At 33.9% G+C, this 25,352-nt stretch overlaps 1 protein-coding gene and 1 pseudogene across 3 annotated transcripts in view; one reads left to right on the top strand and one right to left on the bottom strand.

Moving 5' to 3' along the window:
• DPYD (dihydropyrimidine dehydrogenase) overlaps positions 1 to 25,352 on the top strand; it is a 701,368-nt gene that overhangs the window by 332,638 nt on the left and 343,378 nt on the right. For all 3 annotated transcript variants that reach the window (XM_039869542.1, XM_039869543.1, XM_039869544.1), the window contains one exon: positions 9,805 to 10,020. In XM_039869542.1, coding sequence (XP_039725476.1) covers positions 9,805 to 10,020 — 216 coding nt within the window. The remainder of the gene's footprint in view (positions 1 to 9,804; positions 10,021 to 25,352) is intronic.
• LOC120607996 (uncharacterized) lies at positions 6,472 to 6,590 on the bottom strand (annotated as a pseudogene).

Genomic DNA, 25,352 nt, shown 5'->3' with positions numbered 1-25,352 from the left:
GAAAGTCTCCTCGTGAACATAACATAGACATCCTTATTGCTCTTATCACTTAGTAAATTCCAAGGGTTTTAGAAGCAATGTGCCAGAAACAGGACAAAGACCTGTTTATTATAAATCATAGTATCATGCACATACGTCTATGTTTTTGTCTGTCTCCTTTCTCCCCTCACCATCACTCTGTAATATAAGATCCATAAGACCAGAAAATGTACTTTGTTTACTGCTCTGTTCCTAGCACCTGGTCACAATGCCTAACTTCATAAATATTATTGAAAAATTGAATATGCTGAGAAAACATTTTACATCATGAAACACATGAGCTTTAGGAAGCATATTTACAAGTCCACTTGGCTCATTGGTGTTTCTACCTTAGATTGTTGTCTTAGTCAGCTCAGGCTGCCAAACAAAATACCACAGACTGTGTGGCTTAAATCCCAGAAAATGATTTCCTCACAGTTCTGAAGGCTGGAAGTCTGAGATCAGGGATCCAGCCTAGTTGGGTTCTGGCAAGAGCTGTCTCTGGTTTATAGGTGGCACTTTCTTTCTGTGTCTTTGTGTGTGTGTGTGTGTGTGTGTGTGTGTGCGTGTGCGTGCGTGCGCGCACGCACGAGAGAGAGAGAGAGAATGCTAGTAGCTCGTTGTCTGGTGTATCTTCTTATAAGGGCACTAATTCCATTATGAGAGCCTCATCTCCATGACCTCATGTAAATTTCAGTAACTCCTAGTGCCCACTCCCCAAATATCATCACTTTGGGAGTTAGAGAGTTTCAACAAATGAATTTTGGGGGACATGCAATTCAGTCCACAGCGTTAGCTAAAAGAGCTGGTACTTGGCACTGGGAGTAAAATTTACATGGAAACAGAAGAATAAAGAAAGAGAGCATGCCAGGTAGAGAGAATAACAAATGCAAACACCGGGAAAAGATAAAGTTTGGTGAAGGTCACATGAGACTGATGGGTGTATTTACATAGAGAATGACATAAGGTAAGTTTGAATAGGGGGCCAGGACCAGATCATGAAGGATCTTGTAGGCTGTAATAGAGAGTTTGAATAATAACAAAATACAATGAGAAACTGATGGAAAGTTTAAAACAATCAAATTTGTGTTTTTAAAAGCCTACTCTGGTGCAAAGTAAAGAATAGATTCCAATAGGAGGGAAAGAAAATGGGAAAACCAGTAAGAAATAGTCCAAGTAAGAGTTAAGGGTGACAATGAGAATGGATATAAGTATTCGTATGTTTTAAAGATGGCATTATCAGACTTACTTACGAAAGAGAAACAGGGAATGAGAGAGAAGAGATATCAACAATGATGCACAGGTTTTTGGCTTAAGCTGGATGAATGGTAGTGTCATAAAATGAGGGAAACTGGAGGAGGACTTTTTTTGCATGATACTACCTTAAGTTATTTAAGAGCGGATAGTTAGGGTGGTGGTGGAGTTTAGATGGATAAAAAGATCACATAGATTTCAGTTAATATCATTTAATTATGCAGGCTTATTCTACAATATTTAATATTGTAGCTCAGGTTACAAATATCTTACAAAGAGCAATGTAATATATCCTTGAAAGATGTGAATAAAATGGGATCATTATATTTTAGAAATTTTTCTATAGCCTCATACTTTTTCTAAAATTTTTATTATAAATAGTAATCTCTCAAAATGGAGAAATGAAATCTGATTTTATGTTATAATTATAATCACTGTACCTATGCCTTTCCACCGTGGAAGCAGCTAATCCAAATTAATTTCTGCTTTGTAAGTTTTTTTTCCTCAATAGATATTTCTTCAAAGGGCAAAGTAACTGAGCTGGAGTTAATTAATGCATTAATCCAGTCTATGAATTAATTTAGCCATAAGTAGCTACACAATGCTATTTATTCTTTTCCTTATAATAATCCTAGAATGGATGCTTCTAGCGCAGCTGTACCCCAAGATAGGGACCATTGTAGTTATATCACAATGAAGTATAAATAAAATGAGTAAGTGAAAGCTGTTTGATGATTTTAAATTGGATGGAACATGGTGGTGGTTATTTTTTCTTCTTCAATCAAATATAACACTACTGATAGTCTTGCTTTTAACAGGTTTTTTTTTTTTTTTTAATTTTCATTCTAGTAAAGCAAATTAGGGAAAAATGCAATTGGGATACATAATTATGATGTGATTTGCTTTTCCCCAACAACATAACCATTATACATGCAAATTTCTCTGTCTATAATTCCATAACCCAGCCAGGTATAATAGAAGAATACCAGTGATGAAGAATAACGATAAAATAATAGGCCATTATAGTTTGATTGTATTTGTTTTTATTTCATTCTCAAATGAACGGCATTATGATTGATTATCTTATTAATATCTGAATGGCATATACTTTTTATTTTTAATAATAGATTATTCAGTGTGTGTGTGTGTGTGTGTGTTTAATAAAAAGATCATGAGTAATTTTCAGGTCAGTTTCCTATTTTGAGGATATTAATAATTTAGAAAAATAATGTTTATGTAAATAAGGGCAGCTTGATACAAGTGTAAGCTTTGAATTCAGATCTCGCTCTATCACTTTATAGCTGTTTATCTTTGGACAGGCTGCTTACTTCCTCTGAGCCTCACTTTCCTCAACTTAGTAGGAGAATAATGCCTAACTTGAAGAGTTGTGACCAAAATGACAGAATAAGTGTAAAACATTTATTGCTGGGTCTTATGTAAATATTATTTGCAAATAGACAGGCATCCTTGTTGACTTTGAGAATAAAGTAAGTGTCCTATTTTTACAGTAGGCCTTGAATTTGAACAATGTATTTGTGGTCGTCAGAATTAATACCTTATAAGCAGATAAAGGTTCCCATATGAGCACTTTGTAGAGTATCTGCCCAATTTACAATAATACTTTGTTCTTTTTTAAATTAAATTTATTGGGGGGACATTGGTTAATAAAATTATGTGGGTTTCAAGTGTACTATTCAATAATCCATCATCTGTATATTTTATTGTTAATAATTTGTTTTTTCGAAAGGCCTTGGTAACCATTTATTTGAATAAGGTAGACCTAAAACACAATCATAGCCCAACTTGAATGTCTCACTTGAGAATTAGGAGTTAGAAGGGGTAATCGCATGCTCAAGAAGTGATTCTCAGCCTTGGATGCACAGTGTAATCCCCTGGAGAGGTGTGAAAAAAACCAAAACACTAATTCTTGAGTCCTACTGCAAGCGATTCTGATATAAGTAACATGGAGTCTGTCTGGCCAGGACATCAGAATTTTTAAAACCCTCCAGATGTTTTTCATAGATAGTGTTAAAGATAACTGGCTAGGCCTATAAAATATCAACCATTCTGGATAAAGAAGCAAAGGAAGTCCATTGGCAGAGACAGAAGAATAAACGAATTACACATTAGAAGAGAGAGGGAGACACAAATCATATGGCTTTTTTTTTTTTTTTGAGAGGTCACAGCCTTTCCTAGAGACTTTGCTGCATTTCTGCTTCAGTTTCATGAGATATTTCTATACTCACAACAACCATCTGAGGCTAATTCTGATACTTGCAACCAAAGGAGCCCATTCTACACTGGAAGTTAAAAATCATGGTAGTCAGGAAAATGTTTAAGATGGATCTTGGCAAAATTGTGATGTTAATGAATTTTTATGTCACTTTATATGACTGAATTATAGCATGCATATATTTACATAGTAACTTAATTGCCCGGAGCAGTTATTTATCATTCCCACTAGATGGCTCTTTTGAGAGCCTTTGCTAAATTCAACAGTCTTTCAGAGGTAAAAGTTGAATGTTACTCTACATTAGAATTTTAGAATATAATGGACTTTTATATATCTAGAATACAACTGGTGATTATATCATCTAAATTGATTATCATCTTACTGGGAACTGGTATAAAAAGAGACTAAGTACCCAAGGTCACTAGTCTGATGCATTCAACAAATATTTTGAGCATCTTTCTGCCAAGTCTTATGCTAGGTTCTGAAATTCAGTTGGGTAGGAGACACATACATATAAGGAAACAGTACTGGGTGCGATAAGGGAACAACTTTGTGGATAGCCAGGGAAGTCTCCTGGTGGAACCGACAACAGGATCGACTCTGGAAGGATTGATTGGAATGTGCAAAGCAGTAAAGCCAAGCAGGAAAGAACATTTTAGGAAAAAGTCAAAATGCATAGATGCATTAATGATATATATATTTTTCTGAGAACTGGTTTAAGTGGTTTAATAAACTGACACAAGATGTTGTGAGTGAGTGATAGTGGATGAGATCAGAAAGTGTGGGAGGAGGAAGCCCCAGGTTACAACTGGGAGGATTATATAATGCGAAGGAGATTTGTATTCTGCATAGTGAAGAAAGAGCCTTTAAGGATTTAGTAGATGCAAATGAAATGAGAAAATTTAAGTATAATCCAAATAAATTTGGGCCCTCTCATGATCTATGCACATCATAGAGTTAACTTTTTTTAATTGAACTGTAAATGACTAAAATCTTTACTCAGTCTCCACTAAAAAATTCTGAAGGGGAAAAAGCAAACTTAAAAGTCATTTTTAGACATCCCTCTCATTTTCACTGTCTCATATGTCTGACAGTGGCTTCTGTAAAAGAAATGTTACTTTTCATCGTTACACACTAAAAATCTGCTAGACAGACATCTAGCTTTTCCTTAAACTCTATTTTAACTGCCCCGCCATCTTCATTCTTTGTTACTTCAGCCTTTTTTGAGCCAGTGGTTTTCATTTGGTATTTCTATTAAATGTATTTTGAACAACCAAAGAGATTGTGATGATGTCAAGATTATAAGACAATTCCTGCCTTAGAAAGGGAAGGGAAATGAGGAAATTGTAAAGATTCAAGTTTTATCCCTTTCAACTACGTTAGCAGTTTCCTCAGTTTTAAAGCATAAAAGGCAAATGAGATATCCAACCAAGGACAATGAGAATGTTGAAAAGCATTGAGTTTTAAAAGTAAGTATAAAGATATAAATGCTTAACCTGGGGAAAAAAGGAGATTTAGAAAGCATGTGATAATTCTTTTAGACATATTTGAGAGTCATCACGTAGAAAAGTGGTTTTATTTATCTTTGTCTAAATGGAAGAGTTGCTTTTAATAGCAAGTAATGTAAATATCATGTTATATCATATAAATTACATGTATTTCTAATTCTAATGGAGATAATAATTTAGATAGGCTATGATAACTGCCCTCAAGGAGCCTATGTTCTAATTGAAGAGAAAAATCAACATATATAGCCCAGTGTGACTACTGGGGTAGAGGCATTATATATGTGTATGTGTATGTCTCTGTGTGTTGTATACACACACACACACACACACACACACACACACACACACGTCTTTTTTTAGTGACTCAATAGTATTTTATTTCAGATTCTGCCTTATTAGAAGGTAGTTTATGAGATGATCATAGTCTTTTTAAATTTTATATTGAACATTGTAGATTTGATGAGAATGTGTGGAAACCAGTTTTGAAGTACCACATGTTGATAATAAACTATTTTATTTTGCCTAGAGAAATCGATTCATTACTTTATTGTCCAATGTAATATTTTAAATTGTAAAATAGCAAGAAAAGAGGCAGCTCTATTAGGCAAGTATATAGAGTGTGTTAAGGAAATGTCCCAGAAAGCATATACTTACATGAATGAGTTGAGTTTAGAAGGATGATTAGAAGTCAATGGAGAAAGAAAGTCGTGAAGTATATATTAGGCCAGTGGAAACACATACAGTAAAGCATGGAGACATGTGGCAGCATGTTGAACAATATCTAGTTTTAATTTTGTTTGGTTGGTAGGTAGATTTATTTACATTTTTTGCACATGAGCTCCAGGGACCTTTTTTGTTTTGTTCATCTCTATATCCTCAAGTTCTCTATAAATACCTGCTGAATAAATAAATAAATGAAAATAATTCTATATGAATGTTAAGAATTGTGTCCAGTGAAGGACATTGGCACTATGTTATGGAAGCAATTAGTGTATGCCATGCAAAGAAATTTCTATTTGGTTTCTTGAATATATGAATAAGTTTTAGCATGTTAGTGATTAAACATATAACCAAACTTTTTAGTGTAATTAATAAATTAAAAGGATGGTATTTTTTATGCCCTAGGAGTAATCCAGATGAAATTATCTAAAATGGCCAGAGAGGGCTTCATAGTAGGTCATTTTTCGGTAGGTAGGGAAGTATGGAATGTGAGAGGGTGCAGAAGGAGGAGGCACAGAGTATTTTTGAAGAGGGATGACCGAAACATTTTATTTCTGAAGAATGGCTTAAGGAAACAGAAAAAACATTCGCCAATAAGAGGGAAAAAATATGCTTATTCTGGCCTTTGTCACTTACTGAATAACTTACTGAATATGTACTCACTTAACTTCCTTTGCCCTTAGTTTTCTCTTTATAAAGAAAGTTTTTTTTCTTTTTTATTTATTTGTTTATATTTTACTCCTACAGCACCCAGTCTTCCTAAGTGGTCTCCCATCCAAGTACTAACCAGGCCCGACCCTGCTTAGCAGCCAAGATCAGATGGGATTAGGTGTGTTCAGGGTGGCATGGCCATAGACTAAAATAAAGCTTTTAAGGTTGATTATTTCCTTGATTGCTCTAATTATAAATATTTTTAATTTTTATGAATAATAATAAATATAGCTAAAAGATTGACTCGACACAGTCAATGAAGGAAACTAAAGAGTAATCTATTTACTTTGATCTTTACTTGATGGACTTATCATTGCTTTAGTAAACCTTTAGGTCTATTTGTGTCATATAAATTAGTTTATAATTATTATTAAAAATATGAGAAATAAAATAGGCAAAAATTTAAAAATTAAAGGCCATCCCAATCCCAATTTAGATAATTCTGGTTAACGTATTGATATTTTCCCTTTATCTTGGATAAACAGAGAGATGTGTAGCTACATACATATAAATTTTTTAAACTAAAAACTTTTGGACTTACATATAATGTTAACCCAATATTTTTTCACTTAGCACAGGATAAACACACTTTCATGTCAGATATCCATTTTTTCTGTATTGTTTCCGATGCCAATATAGCACATTCTTGTACATTAGTATCATTGGAGAACTAATCTTCATTGTTCAGCACCTAGGTTGTTTCTTAAATCTGTTATTTACTATCACTGTTGATGACTGCAAAATGATACTGTCTGAAATTCAACATCTGGGTAGCATATTCTTTAGAAAGGTAGTTTAAATTAACAACAAAGCATCCACATCCCAAGGTCCTGACATCTCTTGGAAACCTGAGTTCGGAGATTGTGATTGTGATTTGAGAAGTATTACCTTTGTGATGAGAACTGAAATTTGAGATCCTTAAGTTTCCTGAGCAAGGGTGCAAGGGGGACTGTCTTTTAAACTTCAGAAAAGGCAGCATACATTACGGCCTAAGTATGTTGTGAGGCTGTACAGTCTGGGTTGCTGTAGTACCACACTCTGGCAAAAAGTCAAAAAGACAAAACAAAGACAAAAATCCCCATTTGCACAGTATGAAAAAAGATTGCCTATTACAAGTAAATATTTTAGGTTATATCTTACAAGTATACAAATAAGTAGTATTTTTGTCAATAAAATTCTATTTTATAAGAAGTGATACTTCTTACTTGAAAGAGGTGTGTGTATGTTTATTTTTTGCTATTTGTTGTTTCTTTTGGTTTGTTTTCTTTTTGCTTTTGTCTTGAAGCTTTAGGAAAACCTTGTAGTTTGTCCAGATCATTTCCTTTTTAAGTTTTAAGGCAGCAACCTGCTTAAGAATTTCAGAGTAATGCTTTATTTATTTAAAAAATTACATAAATTAGGAAATGCCAGTTGAGCTGCACATATGTATCTGTATCCTTGGGCTGGTGCCTAATGCCATATCTGCCAATAGTTATTAACAAATCAAAATTCATCTGTAACATTGAAGGGATTATATATTTTAATACGAAGCCATAAAAAGAGAAGAAAATGTGTAGTGTCATTTACCTCGCCCAATGAAGAATGTGGGCCATATATATTTCTGCTATCAGCATCAGACACAAGATTGCCTGGAGTGAATTCCTAAGATTCCTCAGGTACAGAAGGTGCTTCTAAATTTTTCCCATTGTTAATCAATCCATGGTGTCAGGGGAGTCTTCCTTAGTCTAATCTAAACTTATTTGGTTCAGTTTAAATTATGATTATGCAGAGCTAAGAAAGTCTCATCAAAGGTGGTCTTTTTTAATCCACCCCTGTACATACTTACATGGATACAGACACACATCATACATACGATTAACGCCTCAAATTATCCCCCACTTTTCTATTTTATAAATTATAGCTTTCATCTTTGTTAATAATCTTTTTCATAGTATTGCCATCCTGTGTGAGGACAGGAGAAATTATGTTCACAGCAGGATTGACCAATATTCAGAAATGTGCCTTGAAACCCAGAATATTTCTAGCAGAAGATGACTGCCGTAGCTGAAGCCTAAATGCCATCAGGCACCTCTTTGCAGGTACCTGAGACACATTAGTCTTTCAGTTGACAAGTCTGATGCCTTTTTACATATTAAGTGAAATTTACTTTACATTATAAATAGTAGAGGTCCAGAAATAATTTCTATGCAAGTCATGGCAATTTTTATCTACACAAGACACATTCCTATAAAATTAAAGTTCTGCTCAAATAACTTGTCTTTTGAGTGATGATTCATAAGGGAAAGGCGTTCTTACTTTAGAGGTAACTAGCCCTGTCCATTCAGTAACCACTTTGGCTGACAAAATTCATTCTTTTTATATTTGCCAGTATTTGTCTTTCAGAGAGAAACAGAGAAATGGTGGGAGGGAGAGAAAGTGGTGTGAGAGAGAGAGAGAGAGAGTGAGAGAAAGGGAGGGAGGAAGGGAGGGGGAGAGAGGGAGAGGGAGAGAGAGAGAGAGACTGAGAGAGAGAGACTGAGACTTTAAAAACAAAAGGCCTGATGAGATCTTTAATAATCTGACAGTCAGAAAGGAGGATAACATTTAGCAAGCACCTACTATGCTTCAATGTGTGATGCACTTTGCATAAGTATTTTCATTAAAGCTTTCCAATAATGCAGGGTGCATTATTATGTTCATTTAACAACAGCAATTTTACAGTTTTGAGAGCCAATTGAAGATTTCAGCATTAACTATTCGGTACGTGTTTGGTTTCTGAACAAAAAAACTCCTGTCACGCACATGAGTAGTACATCATCCACTTTCCAAATCGGATGTCTAGGGCTTAAGGCGCCCCTGCATTTTCCAATATCCGTATGCGGTAGGAAATTAGGAGACCTGCATGCCTGCTGCTGTACTGAAAACGGTGGAGGAGAGAAGACACAGACGTGTTAGGTGGCTTTCCTAAAATCTCATAAACAGTAGTGGGATTACTGGAAATTGAATGTAGGCCTCCTAACTGCTATTGCCCATATCTCTGAGTACTAAAGGCAGTTCCACAAATTAAGTACAGAAAGACTGGGTTAATGGGTCCAGAGAGATAAATTCTGAAGTTATCCCTTTCCATCTTTAAATCTCAGTATGTTTTAAACAGTGTTTTTGTTTGTTTATTTAATTGATTTTATTTGTGTTAATTCTCGACATACTGCCTTTTAAAATAGAAAAAGGATGGTATTATATAACTGCCAATTTTCATTATTGTAAACGGATCGATGTAACCTATATTAATTCAAATGCTGGGTTGAAGTGATTTTTGTAAAAGATTGTATAGAAAAATCAGATATGATACAAGAACAATCATTGGCTATTTGTTTTTTGCAGTCACAATATGGGACTTCAGTTCCTGCCAAGCCCGAACTACCCCTCTTTTATACTCCTGTTGATCTGGTGGACATTAGTGTGGAAATGGCTAGATTGAAGTTCATAAATCCTTTTGGTCTTGCTAGTGCAACTCCATCTACTAGCGCCTCAATGATTCGGAGAGCTTTTGAAGCTGGATGGGGTTTTGCCCTAACCAAAACTTTCTCTCTTGATAAGGTAAGAAAATAATTTTGAACTCATGTTTATGTGTCTATCATATTTTCAAATTAGGACATAAATATTATAATAGAAATATTTTTGTGGCCAAGCAGTAACAGTTATTAAACTGCCAGACAAGACCTATTATTACATGTCAGTCTTCTCTTCTATTCGTTCTGTCCCATGGAAAGTGGGGAGCATATATTTCTCATTTTGTTTTGTTTATGAAGCATCAAAAATATAAATGCTACAAAGGTGACTGTTTCATTTAATAATCACAAACTCATGAGTTCTTATTTCTGTATATCGTTTTGTGATTTCTGGATGTGTGTGAAAGAGGAGGTGCATATGCCTCCACTGAAAGTTGAGAGACGATGGATTTGGTTTGCACATAATCCTGGGTTCTAATTCATGTCAAAGGAATTTCTCAGTGTAACTCCTTGGTGCTGGTAATAAATAAGATTTTTCTGGAATATTTAAATACAGAAACTTTGCCCAAAATACAATACTTGACTTTAATTTGTCATTATGGACATATTTAATAGAAAACAAACTATATATTGAAGTTGAGGTTGCTTCTTTAAAGTACACAAAATATATGAATGTATGTTTTCAAAGTAAGATGATTTATGCAATAAGAGGTCACAGACTTACGTGGTCTTAAATTAGAAGAGAACAGCAAAATTTAACATTAATTAGACTCTACTGATATAATTTTAAATGCTAAACCTATTTTTGTATTTAGCACTAACTGGTAGTTAGTAATAATTAATGTATAAGAATGTGTGAAGCTAGTGACTAAGAAAAGAGTATCGTTATTTAAATTAGCCTTATCCTTAGGCAAAGAGAATAATAGAGAACAAATATGCCCCATTAAGCACATTCTCTCCTTTTTTCCTCTTACTAGGATCAATAGCTAGCATTATTATAGATAAAACATCATGGCTGTCTTAGTCTGACAGCTTTACAAGATGCTATGTGCAAGTGTGGTCAAGAAAATCTAGAGACTCCTCAAAAGTTAGAAAAAAATAGTGCATGAAAAAATACTTCTTAAATATATTTATGTTTAAATAGCTAAAACAATGCTCTTTTTAAAATAAATTGGCTGAATATTTAGAAATACTTCGGTTAAACAAAGTGTAAAAGCTACAGAACATAATGAATTCAGCTGTAGAATATCATTAATCGATTGTTTAAAGCCTTGTAGAATATTGATAATATGTTCACCTTTGTTGCAATTCATCCTTTAAGAATTACTGGAAAGTCGTAACCAAAAGTCTAATTCGTTGTGAAAAACCGACTCTGATAGAATTTAATGACACAGTAGTTATACTATTTAAAAAGTTTTATATGTAAACAGAAATAGATGGCTAATTAGGTACTGCTGAAGAATTATAGCAAAAAAAAAAATGTTTGCTTTGAATGTGCTGGGGGAGTTTTTTGCTTGCAAAAATTGAATTCTGATTAATCAGAGACACCTGTCTTTACTCTGTTGGTGACATGCATTGATTTGTGACGCTGTCTCTTTCAGTAACCTGGGAGCAGTTCCCTTTATTAAGACCACTAGCAGAAATAAATAGGGAAGATAACTTCCTTTCGAACCTCCAATATGAATTTAGTCTGACAATTCAGAACTCTGTGATGCTGGTTCAGGAGAGTTATGAACAAATGCAAATTAAATTTGGCACATAAAACATAATGATGAGGGTTTTAGAAAACTCTATTTTACTTACTTTCATGGTAGATAAAACAAAATATTTGTGCAAAGACTACTTTAAATTATTTGTGCAGATTGTAGTGGCATAAAAAAATGATGCTGCCTTGGATTTATATAATGCCATTTTCAAAAATGATTTTTTCCCATACATGATTTTGTAAAGTAGCCCATTAGCTTCATATAGATCTACCTTTTTTTTTTTTTTGGTTTCTTATACTGTCCCTAATTAGTAATTAAACCTGCTGTGAATATACAACATCTTATGAGCTTCTGTGCTTTCTCATTGATGAAATGTTGCAGTATACAACTCAGTAGTATAAATATGTGCTTTTCCCAAAGCCTTTTATTAAAGACATCTATTAAAATATTATATATATTATACTTTTGTGTAACATTATAGCATACCAATTTAGATTAGGCTTATTATAATTTATTATCCCAATTCAAGGATCTACTTAAAATGTATTAAAATTCTGAATCTTGACATTTGAAATTTGGATGCTCTTAATATGACAGAGGTTATTCTATGGAGTTTTGTTATCATATGAAATATTAATATTTCACAATACAGTTTTGATGAAGTGCAATTTACTGTGCCTGCATATGATAAAGAAATTAAGTGCTTACCAAGGGAGTTTGGTAAAAATTAGAGCCCTGGCTGAACATCTGCTGGAAATTTTATTATCCTGTCCTACTGACAGTGTGACTCCCTTGTTGTTTTTCTAGATTGACAGCTGAATATTGCACTGATTTCTACAGCAAATATGTTTAGGTGAACTTTGTTTCTCTTTTTTTATATTTTTGGGAGTTCGGAACATGCTTTTGATTTTCATCCTATATATATATTTTTATACTCTTGACATTTGTAGATGCCAGATTGAGGTCTAATATGCTGTAGCAACGATAGACCATTGACTTACAGTGAAATGCCAGTTGATATCTCAGTAAACAGAAATATTATTATTCTTTACTGTGCAGTCTGTATAAAAGCTCTATGTGCTTTCTTAGGGACGCAAATGATCAGATTTTTAATGTCAAATATAAAAAGATCCGTGTTTGCTTTTGTGTTAAATAACATCAAAGATGGCTTTTATTAACTATCTTCTTTCTTCCCAAATCAGTCTTTTCTAGAATGTCTCAAAATACCAACATTGCTTTTCTCGAGATTCTGTTATGTTTTATAATGATGACATTTAAAATGTCATCATAAAAGTGTTAAATATAATTAGAAATTATTTTTCTATATAAATATATATTGAGTTCAAATTTAAATTTTAAAAGGTGGGAAAGAAATCAATCTGTCAAGCTCAATTAAAGCTAAACTATCATGACAAATGCTTGGTTTAAGTGGGAATATTAGAAATTGTTTAGATTTCACATAAAATAACCTCCTGACCTGTGTTCACATTATACTGATAGGAAATAGATAAAAGCATTTTGTTTTTGTTAATTGTATTATAATATTTTTTCTCTCAAGTAGCTATATATTATATACTGCAAATATATAATATCTAACTGCAAGTTGCATATATCTTTATCATTACACAGATAAACTCAAAGTGTTTATTACTATCCTAAATCAAATTTAAACCTAAGCAAAAATTCATTTCATTTGTAAGCTATCTGTAGATATTTGAGTAAAGTTGTGATTGATTTTTAGTAAGAAAGTGTCTTGAATGCATATATTTTGTTTTAATAAGTATCAAATAATTAGATAAATAGGTGCACATATAATGAGTCTCTCTCAAATATTGAAAACTATACACTGAGGAATATTTAAGTTTCTTTATTGTTTCTTTGGAATCAAAGTGTTGATTGTAGCTGTTTCTACAAAACATAGCCTTATGCCACATAGCACAATGCTTAGTGTATAGGAAGAGTTTGATAAATGCTTCATAAATATTTGTTGGATAAATAAATAGATGAATAAATAGATTTTTTTGGCAACAGCATATTGAGTTGTTTTTTTTTTAGCCATGATCAGATAGTTAACACATAAAACATTGACTGTTCCAAGTATTGATCTTAATCAAACGAGAAAAGGCCAATTTAAAATTTTCATATCCTGTTACTTTCTATAATTCATCTATACATGTCTAAAAATGAAAATGTCAGTGGAATTTCTAAATACATGGATTGTATATTATTAAGACTTAGGTTGTTGAGTGAGCCCTTAAAATGCAGTGAATTTTTGAGAAAACAGAATAAGTGTTGCGCAATTTTAGAAAGGGTCGTAAAAATTATCTGGCCAAACTATCTCAGGTCCTATGTCAATAGCCCTTACAGAAGAAATGTAAACTGTTCTTGAATGCTTTTAATGACAGTGAATATGCTATATCTTTAAAGGCAGTGCAGCCTCTTATAGCAATAGAAAGATCTTTTATAAATACAATTCTTTTATTGATCCCAAATCGGTCTTCTCATAAATTCCATCCATGTTTTATAGTTCTGCCCTATGAGACAGCATGGCATAAATTAGTCTAACGTATTAACATAAACAAATTGTTGAGTTTAAAATACAATGTTCTTTTTGTTTTTCTTCTTCAAGTAAATAAATACCTTTGAGAGAGGCTAACAAGTATGGAGCGGCTGTGCCAACTAGGGAAAAGAAATTTGACTTGGTTGACTCTGTTTTTCATCCAAAGCTGCTTCTGAATCACTATCATGGCATCTCATCATCAAAGGAGGTAGCTAGGGTTTGTTCACAAGATGGCAGTGCCCAAGAGGGCAAAAGAGAAAACTGCATGACCTGTTGAGATAAAGACTCAAAAGTCACACACTGACACTTCCACCCAACTCTCTTGGCGAAAGCAAGTTACAAGGTACAATATACATGCTATATGCAATAAATAGGTAAATACCTTTTACCTATTTTTACCTATTTTACCTATTGATGGGAAGAATAGCCAAATCATATGACAAAGGGGCATGCATACAGCTTGGAAGGATTATTGTAGCTATCTGTGCAAAGTACTAACTTGCCCTCTCGTCACAGTAATTTGCATCCCTTACACATGCAAAGTGAACAATTTTTTCTTATCTACCCCTTTCCAAGGCATTTTTGGTGTCGTTCAATCTGGCATTAGGCTCAGCATCTATGATCTTGTGATTTATATTAAGTCCCAAGTCATATAAGGCTACTTGGGTTCCGCTTCTCTTTATCCAGAATTCTGTGAAATGGGAAGACAAATTGTCTATTTCATATACACCCAACAAAAAAAATGGTATGGTCATTTTTTTGATACAGAAGATAACTCTCATTGAGAAATAGGAGAAATGGAAGAAACATAGCAATTACTTGTCCATAGCAATTTTAAAATTCAGTTGGACGTATGTATCGTTTTGTTTAGAAATGGCCAGCAATAGCCCATGATGGCAGTTGAGTAGCTTTTTCAGCCTGTTTCTGTCCACAAAATTAAGAACCCCTATTTTTCTCTTTATTTTGAATTGTCCCTTTTAGTCCTAGCTCATAGTGATGTCATCATAAAACTCTCTTAAAAACTTTTTGAATTTATATAAGGACTGACTCCATGTCTCAAAGCCACATCCATTTTTTTTTTTTTGTGACACTGAATTGTCTCCATGTTGAATATGTCTTGCTGCTATGGCACAATGTCCTCAAGATTCCTAGAATCAATACTGTCTACTTAAGAGAATCTACTAAAACTCAATTTAAATTTTTCTAAAGTCTTAACAAAGTATCACATAGCAACACTCTTGATGTGATCTTTACTCCGAGGTCATTTCTTACTCTGAAAATCATTTTCCTTTTAGGAGATACCAAATATAAAAGTTGGTTTATTTTCCAGCCCAGCTAGTCCTGGGCCCTTTTGCTTTGCTCTAAGTTTGCTTAACGAATTGAATATATCCTTATTTAGCTCTTTTCTCTCTCATAATACCTTATTATACTTGGGTAGAAGCACTCAACTGACACTTTCAGCATTCTGTCTAGATATTTCTTTAGCCAGATCCACAAATGCATTATGTACATTTCTATCTTCTAAGTTATCACCAGCGGCATCCTCGCCAATTGTTCTGTCACTACATAATACAGGCCATTCTTTTCCCAGTCTCCAATAACAATTTTCACACTGCATTTGAAGCCTCCACTAACAGTTTGTTCACCATTCTTCCAGGCTTTACTACAGCCTATTCTTGATTTTTCAAGAGAGGCCTGTGCCTGCCTCTCAATCTGAAAGCCAAAGCCACATGTTTTAGATTTTGTTATTCTAGCAAACATTTCTGTATCATTTATCTATTGCTGCATATCAAACCATCCCACAATTAGTGGCTTAAAACAACAAGTAATCTGCTCTTGATTCTGTAGTTTGGCAGTCTGGTCAGGGCTCAGCTGGGTAGGCTTGCTTTCTCCATGTGGTGTTAGTTGTTCTCATCCATTCATTTGCAGTCAGTTGACAGACTCTTGGAGATTTGGCTGGCATGATCTCCATGTGGTCTCATCTTCAAAGAGACTACACCGGTTTTGTTCACAAGGTGGCAGTGTTTAAAACAGGCAAGAGGAGAAATTGTGAGGCTGAGGCTCAGAATTGTACAATGTAATTTCCACCGTGTTCTGTTGATTAGTGCAAGTCACAAGGCCAGACCAAGATCCTGGAGCATGCAAATGACTCCTCTCATCCAAAGGCTTAAATCCACCACACCAGAATTTGAAACAAAGTCTATTTGATACAGGCTCTTTTCTCTATATCATGCTGTTTCCTAATTTATCCTCGCTGGACCTCATTACTTTATGTCTAAAATGAAGGCAGTTTGACTCCATCAGCGTTTGCCAGAGACCTGGAGTTCCGCTGAGCAGATGCACTGATGGCCTTCTAGCCCCTGCTTCGCAGAACAACACCTATGGTTTTATTTGTTTTGGTTGTATGTACAATTTCATTGAGAGAGAGATCGAGAGGGAGAAGAGAGAGAGAGAGACAGAGACAGAGAGACAGACAGAGAGAGAGAGAGAGAGACTGGGAGGGAGAGAGAGAGAGAATGAATGAGAGACAATAATGACAGAATTTTTATAAAAAGCTTTCTGGGAATCCATTGTCATCAAAAGCTCCTTTTATACCATTTTTTCCCAGGCATACCGGCCATCTTTCTAGTTCTCCAACATGGCAGGCAGCTCCTCCCTCTCTTAGGGCCATTTGGCTAGTGTTGGCTCTCCCTGGAATGCTCCACCCTCGGGTCTTTAAACAACTGCTCGTGCTTCTCTTTCAGTTCTCACATCAAAAATTACCTCTTAGGAGATGTCTGCTGACACCATTTGAAACTCAGTCTCTCTGTGCCACATGTCCCTGGTTGTATTTTTTCTTTACCGCACTTTCCCCATATGAAAGTACCATGCTCTTGACCACTTATTTGTTTACTTGCTTATTTTCTGTTTTAGCCATTTGAAGTAAACTTCGTAAGAAGAGAGATGTTGTCATTCTTGCTCACTGTTGTTTGCCCAGGGCCAAGAACAATTTCTGGCAGATAGGAAGGGCGCAATACATGCTTGTTAGGTGAATGAATAATTATAGGATTCTAATTCGAACCACAATTCCACATGACAGCTCTTCAGTTACTGGGAGACAGCTCTCATGTGCTATCTGCGAGCCTTTTCTTTTTCCTTTCTAAATAGTCCTGTTTTTCCCATAATAAGATTTGCAGACTTTTTACCACGTAGATTGTTCGTTCTCCCTTGTGGATTTCAAAAAACTTGTTTCAATCCACATTATATTAATTGAGAGGAAGTTGTCTACATTTGCACAAATTGCTAGCACCTATCAACCAGACAAGAATTCAGGAATAACATTGTCAGGACTACAAATGCTAAAAATAATATTTAGAGTTGTTAAGAAAAATTTCACAAATATGTTACATAATATTTTAGAGCATGGTTAAGTCTGTTTGGATTACAGTACAGAAAATCGCAATTTGCTTTTGTAACTTGTTTTAGAAGGCCTTATTAGAAATAAAGATTTGGATTTTTTAAAGACATTTATTTTACTATTATTGAGTTTCTACATTACTTGATCATGAAAGTCTATGAAACAATAAATGAACAGTCCAGTGCATTCTTTTTGCTGCTCTAGTTCTAGTTTCAAATTTGACAAGTAATTAATTTATATTTATTGAGTAATATTGTCTCTTGATGTATATCTATGCATGAAACTAAGGAGTTATAATTATTTAAACATATTCAATGTAAACTTCTCATCTGGGAGATTTTAAAATGCAAAAACTATAAATGATTTTTGTGTAGTAATAGTTTGATTTTCACCTGGTTAGGTGCTTTGTTATTTAGATTTATTGTATTGAAATTCATGAAGTTGACTCATCCTCAAATTATAAAGAATGGGATTATTAAAAGGCTACGATTTACATGTTGTAGTCCTATGAGAGATTTCATCCAAATGTTCACTTCAAGACTATTTAGCAATCTCTTCTGTGAAGCAGTCCTGATCTCTTCAACAACAAAAGAATTGTGTATGTGCTTACATGTTCATTTGTGTATACACTTGGAGTATTGAAGCTAAGTCTTGCAAGTTAGCATCTAACAGAAAATATACCCCATCTCTCCCAGGAGTTCTGAACTAATTACCATTTTTAACCATACCATGTGTATTAGACTTAGTATCTTCGGTAGAAAATATAGGTTATAATGTTTCCAAACACAAGTTAATGCACATACTGCTAATGTATACATTTTTAAAGATTTTTATTAAAATATAGCTAACATACAATATTGCATTAATTTAAGTATAAATCTTTTAATTGTAGCCAAAGTAATATTTTTAACCAGGTACATTATTAAAGTTATTTAAATTGCTCCGTGGGTGTGGGTGTGTGTGTGTGTGTGTGTGTGAATTTTTTTTTTTTTTATAGGTAAAATTTTCACATTTTGGGCTAGTTGACTGTGAAGCAGACCAATCAATTTTCCAATATAATTATGCCTTCACCTCTTTTCTGTTTCAGGCTGTGATTTCACACTTGTTAATTAGTTAATCATTTTGGTAGAGTGGACAAGGGGAGAGTCAAATAGACTTTTTAATAATATAAATTGATGTGCACAATTTGATCTGGGTTAGCTGGTAGAAGAACCTAACTCTTAATGGAAAATACCTTTTATTCAGTTCTTTTTTTATTTTGTGTTGTAAGCAACTGGTGTCAAGGTTAATGGAAAATTCTCGTAGTTATAGCTAAAAGAGATTTCCTTGAAATATACCCCTGCTGTTTAAAAAAACTGATTTTACCCTTCTCTTGTCTCACATTTTTTTTTTTCCAGAGTTTAACTAGTTAAAAATATCCATATTCTGGGTATATTTGGATGCTACAGTCTTTGGTTGAAATTAACATGGCTTGAATTCCATAATATCCTACTTGCCTTTGCAGTTTCTTTATTGCCTTTTTAACAAGATTTCTAGTCATTACTATGTAGAGATACTCTTTATTTTTCCTTAAAAACTTTAATAAAAAGCCAATGATTACCCCACTGTCAAATTTTAATAAAGACATACTTACATTTTGTTATGAGACTTATTCAGTTTTAACATCGCAATTCTCTTTTTGCTTCTTTTTCTTTGGACTTGCAGTGGACTTCATATGCAATCACCACTATTTCTGAAGTAAGATGTCATTAAATGCTCAAGGAAGTGAGTGATTTTTTAGAGAAATCTTTAGCCAAACTGCCTTTTCACACACCAGGTACCTTTACTTAACTGACTTCCCCATCTGCTTCTTTCACTTCAGCTAAGTCCACTGCCTTTTTCATCCTGTTCTGCTTATTCATTTGCACATTTTCCACAATATCTCATATGTTTGGAACAACTCATTACTTTTCTGCCAAATTCATTCTCAATTAAAGTTAAACTTTACCTAAAAATGTCATCAAGTAGTGTCACTTTTAGGTATATCGACTAGACTAGATGACTAGATGGATGTGATATATATATACATATATATATATATATGTTACATATAAGGCATATACATATATATATATATATATATATATATATATAGAGAGGAGAATATAGAGAGAGACTGAGAGAGAGAGAGAGAGAGAGAGAGAGAGAGAGAGAGATGGTCTTTAGAAAACTTAAACTCCAGTTCAAGTTCAGAAAGTATGTACACCGAAAGACACAGAATGACAGTGTTTACATAAGGCAGCCAAGATTCTTGGACTAAAATTGTTACTTAATAAACAGTACTTTCCTCAGTTTTTTTTTTTTTAAATTTGTATTTGAGCTGAGTCTTTATTCTAGGCAGAAGGGATAGCACATGGACAGCTATGGTCATAAGAATGCCAAGCATATTTAAGATTTAGCAGCTGAGTCCTAAGTAGCTGCAGAGACTACGGGAAAGCCTGTTAGGCTAGGAATTTAAATGTGATTATATAGACAACAGGGAACCTGAAGAGGTTTTAAGCAGAGGAATTACATAGTTCAATTTGTAAGTCACTGGTAATCATAATATAACTCCTATTCATCATTTCAATAATAACTTCCACTTTTCCCCTCACTTAATCTCTTTTCTGATTAAACTAGTCTAATCACTAGGTTTATGTTTGCATCATCTATATCTTAATTCTACTGTTCCTCATTTTTAAGAAGATATCTTCTCCTATTAAAATATTAAAAGGCCAGTGATAACTCATATCCTCTGTGGCTTTGTTGAACAATGGTTATTTCTCTTTTTTCTCTGAGCTTTAATAGAATTTTACTCAACTGGAATAAGATAGAATGGATTCTTTATGTGTTTGTTCCTTTTCCTTTTCTTAATGTAAGCCTCTGGAAGGCAGGTCCTGTGACCCCTCAGGCCTCGCAAATGAAGGAATTAGAAAGTACCTGTTAATTGATTATTTCTCATTTTAATCAGCAAGACAATTGTGTTTTGAAATGTAATACATTGATGAGCAATAATGTGATTATTAAATTGGTAAATATTACTACTTCATGATGAACAATTCTACTTTTGTGGATAAATAATTTTATACAGCTTAAATATTACTCTTTAGGAGAATACATTTTTAGGCTCTTTTTTGGGAGTGCTTTCATGGGGTCTTCAAAATTTTCTCCCATCATTAGGGAACACTCCCTTATGGTTCTTTTGAATCTTTGGTTATAGCTCATTCCCCACATAACTCCTGGGAGCCCTTGGAATTCTTTAAGCTTTCTCTGCTGAGACCTGTTTGCCTTTCCAGGGGCTCTATCAAATAGAGCTTAGGGTGACCTCACACCGCCTTATTTTATGTAAGTCCCTTAACTGGTCCACAGGAAAGTCTTGCATTTCCTTTGCCCTGACAAATTTTAGGAATGACATATGGTCAGGATACAGTTGCATCTCTTTTAGCTCATCTTTTAGCAGCAGACAACTTAGGCTGTACACTTGAGACACTGTATACTATGTTCCCTTCCTTCATAAAGAAAAAAATGCACAGAACACATATCAACACATAACCTCTTTCTTGGAGCTTGGAATGGCAGTGAGACTCATAATACATCATCAACATGCTCCAAAGAAATGATTTTATAATCTCTAGCATCCCTAACTTTTTGTACCCTTATTGGGGATGAAGGGTATAAGAGTTTTCTAAGCAGATTTTTGTCATACATTTCTGCAAGGGGAAAATTTATTTTTGTAATTTATTTCCCAAAAACTTATATTTTGATACTCTGTTGCATTACTGCAATCTATGTATAATTTTAATTACCAACATTAATTACATGAAAACACAGTATTAAAAAATTCTTAAATTTTATAAAATTTCCCTCATACCGAGATTTTTTTCTAGATTTTGTCAATAGCATTTAATTTTCAAACATGGCAAAGGGATTGGTTTAATCCAGGTCTTTCATGAAACAGTTGCCAAAATGGGATTAAACATGCAATAATTTTATTAGGTGAAATATCTGAGAGAAAATATGAGGGGAGGTAGAGAAAGCTGGGGGACCCATAAGACAACAGTTTAAGTTTGGCCCCAGGTGAAGGAGAGAAGAAGGAATTTGAGTGGGAACACCCTAGAGTGCCTTGCAATCTAAATAAGCTTCAGCAAAGCCACCAAGGAGGCCTCATCTTTCAGAAATGGGCCTGCATCAGTATCTCTGTCTTGTTTAGTCATTGACCAACTGAGCAGTGAGAAGCATGGCTGCAATATAGTTAGTACAGGGCTGGATTGTGCAAGGGCTGAGGCCTTGAAGTTCTTTGAAGTTGACACCAGGCTACTTGAATAAAGAAACATTGGCACTGTATTTGCAATCTTCTCTTGAGCAATATAAAGAGAAATGGTATGGCACCAAAGATAAATTAAATTTATCCAAAGACTCACATAGTATTAAAGTGTGAAAAGAGAAAAACAGTGTTGCATACAGAAGGCTGGAGGGGATATTTTCCCCTAAATCTTATATTGTAGTTTTTACAGTAAGTCGTACTAGTTATTATTCAAATTTTACAATTGTCTCCCTCTGTTTAGAAGAAAGTATTGAGAGTCATCTCTTTCCTAAGTAATGTGACTGTCAATAAATTACTTAACTTCTTTAAACCTCAGTGTATTTACTTATAACACTATAATACCTGCTTTGCCTTTCTTTTGGTATTCTAGTGATACTATCTGAAAATTAAGAAAATAAAAGATGAAAAAATGATTTGTAACATATAAAACACCATATCAGTTAAAGTTATAAGTATTGTTACCACAGCCTATATGCCGAACTAAAGCATTAATAGTTATGCAATCATTTATTAAAGAGTAGAAATTCACTACGATTTTGTGTTTCTCTGTTAAGGACTCATCTTCATTACCTCCACTCACATCCAAGCCCCCACCATTTATTTCTCACTGAATACTATACCAGCCTCCCACAAGAGTCTCTACTTCCACTCTTGTCTGTCCTACATTCTAGCCTCCACAACACAGCCTAAGTAGCCTCTTACAAATTAAGTCATATCATGTCCCTACTTTGCTTAAAATATTCCTGTGGCTTTAAGATATCCAAAATCCTTGTACGTAAGAGCCCCTGCCTGCCTCTCAGACCTCATCTCATTCTCTTTCACTTTGTACTCGTTAAGCTATGGCCACATGGCTTTCTCTAGACTTTCCAACAGGTTAACTTCATTCTCACCTATGGACTTTCTGTTCTCCTTACCTGGAATTTTTGGGCCCTTTCATTCAAAAAGAAGAAAGAGAAAATCATTGCTAATAGCAAAATGTAAATAATATAGGAATAATTCTGTTATAATAAGTATTTTTATATTTACTATAGTTTATCAGATATCAGAAAATGTAGATGACAGCTAACCAGGTAAAGTGTGAAGGAGTGGTCACACATTTTTTCTTTTTTTTCCCTCCTATTAACAGAAGATTTTTATTTCATTCAATAAAATTCATCTTTTTAAATATTTCTGAAAAGTAAAAACAAAGTTATTTTCTCTCATGGCTGTTGGGATCTCATTAGTTACCAATCATGAAATCCCCAGAAAATGGAAAATGTTTCATAGGATCAGAAACTATACCACAAAGAGCAGTGGGTATTATGTGACATGCATGTGGGCTGAGAGAAAAACGTTTTTAAAAACATTTTTTTCATGTAAAGTTAATAAGTTTTAATGCAAGTGTTAAAATGCCAAGTTGTGATTCCTGGTTTCTGAACCTCTATACTTCACTGAGAGAAAATTAGAAAATGCTTTCAGACCACAGTGTGCCTCCCATCAGTGTGTGTGGGATGTGTGTCTATAATTGCTATTAACATTAATGGGATTTAATCGAGTAGGTCTCCTACACACAGATCAAAAAATTTCCTCAAATCACTATAGGCATAGCCAATCATGGAGCATAATTCATAGTACATGCAATTTAAAGTGTTTTACATTAAAGCATGAAATATAATAGAAGTTGGCTCCATAGCCATTTTTGGAGCAGATACCTAAAGTATCTTCAATATTGGACTACCAGTATTAATAAAAGACAAGTTTATAAACAATTCAATAATTGGACAGGGTACATATTGATTTTTTCCTTTGTTATATAATATTACCCACTTTCCCATCCAGAACCACGTCGCACTGGGTTGATGAGTGCTAGAAACGTGGCCGCTCTTGTGTATTGGAATGTGGAGAGATGGAAAGGCTGTCACAGCAGTCAATAAGATCTGAGAGGTGTTGACTAATTGCCTGCTAATTACACAGTAAATTGTCTAATTAAGCTGATGGTTAATTAGGGTACGCTTGCACAGCAGTCTTGTGGAATTTGTGTCTGATGTCTGGGAAGCAGCTTGTGTAATTGGCAAACTGGTAAGGACTGGCACAGAACATGACTGGAAAGCTCACTGCCAGTGGATGACAGAATAAGGATTTAGTGGAAACAAAAGGATTGTCATTTTTATACTGAAGGTTTTGTTTCAGTTCTGCAGCTATTCTGCAGTGAGCAATTGAGAAATACATCTGAAGCCTAAGTTACCTGAGTAAGGCAGTTTAAAATGTGCTTCAACATGTGAAATATACTGCTTGCTTGCCATGTATCAGTTCCGATGCATAATATCACATTCTATTAGTCTACACATTGTGTTCTTACAGTTCCTTCTTTTAACATGTTATTTGCTGTTCATGTGCAAAAAAAAAAAAAAAAAAAAAAAAGATAATCCTATGCATCTAAGGAAAAAAATGCCTCTTTTATGAAAGTATATGACTGATTCGAAGACAGTTGAAATAAGAACTTTGAGTTTAGTGTTTAATTTTAAATTTAGTGTCACCATTAAGTATAAAATATTAGACATAATACAGTATGGTTTGTATAATACTTTAAAGAAGCTTAAAAGTTTATTTGTAATGAGAGAATTTTAGTCTTGTCATTTATACAATGTACTATGTAACTGGCTTTTGCTTTTAATTTAGTAATATATAAATAAGAACAGAATATTTCAATCCCCAATTAAATGTGTTTCATTTCTGAATGAATGTGACTTTGTTTGCCTGCAAGATTTGAGCGCCTTTAAAAATAAAAGATCTAGGAGTTTGTTTTTGTTCTTTATAGCTGAGGAAGTTTAACTTTTTATTCAGAAAGTTATCTGTGGTTGAAATACAAACATACAAATTCACCCTGTTAGTAAACTAAAGTAATCCATTGGAGAATATGGGTCCTTTATAGTGAAGTTAGGCACACACACACAGCACCCTTTTATAAGAGACCTGAATGCAAATAATCACTTCAATTACCATTTGCCACCCAGATTCCAACATTTTTTGAGGATTTTGAAATAAGATTTTGAAGAGAACATTAGTTTGCAGTTGAAACAAAAGGCCACAGGTATACAATGAATCTCAAATTTACACTTTCGTGTTAATAAAGCAAGAGAAAAATTTTAAACATTTCAAAGCTAGATTTTTAAAAGATAAAGAGGCCTTAATTAAATTATGGTATTAATTTTTTTTGTTTGTTTTTGGCTGCTTTCTTAGCAAATAAAATGTCTGTATGTGGCTAGGCATCCATGTATGCTTTTGTTCCCAGTTTTCCATGGAGAATTTGAATTTGTGTATATACTATGTTTCTAAGTAGCAAGAGAGAAATACACATGATGCATTATCTAAAATGTCTTTGCATTAGCATTAACCTTGGAGATAGATGTATAGTAAGTGAAGATATTTACTATTT

Source organism: Pteropus medius, unplaced genomic scaffold (genome assembly GCF_902729225.1).
Source record: "Pteropus medius unplaced genomic scaffold, Ma_sr-lr_union100, whole genome shotgun sequence".
NCBI lineage: Eukaryota > Metazoa > Chordata > Mammalia > Chiroptera > Pteropodidae > Pteropus > Pteropus medius.
Note: the sequence above shows the minus strand (reverse complement) of the source record. Positions and strands in the feature narration are given on the sequence as shown.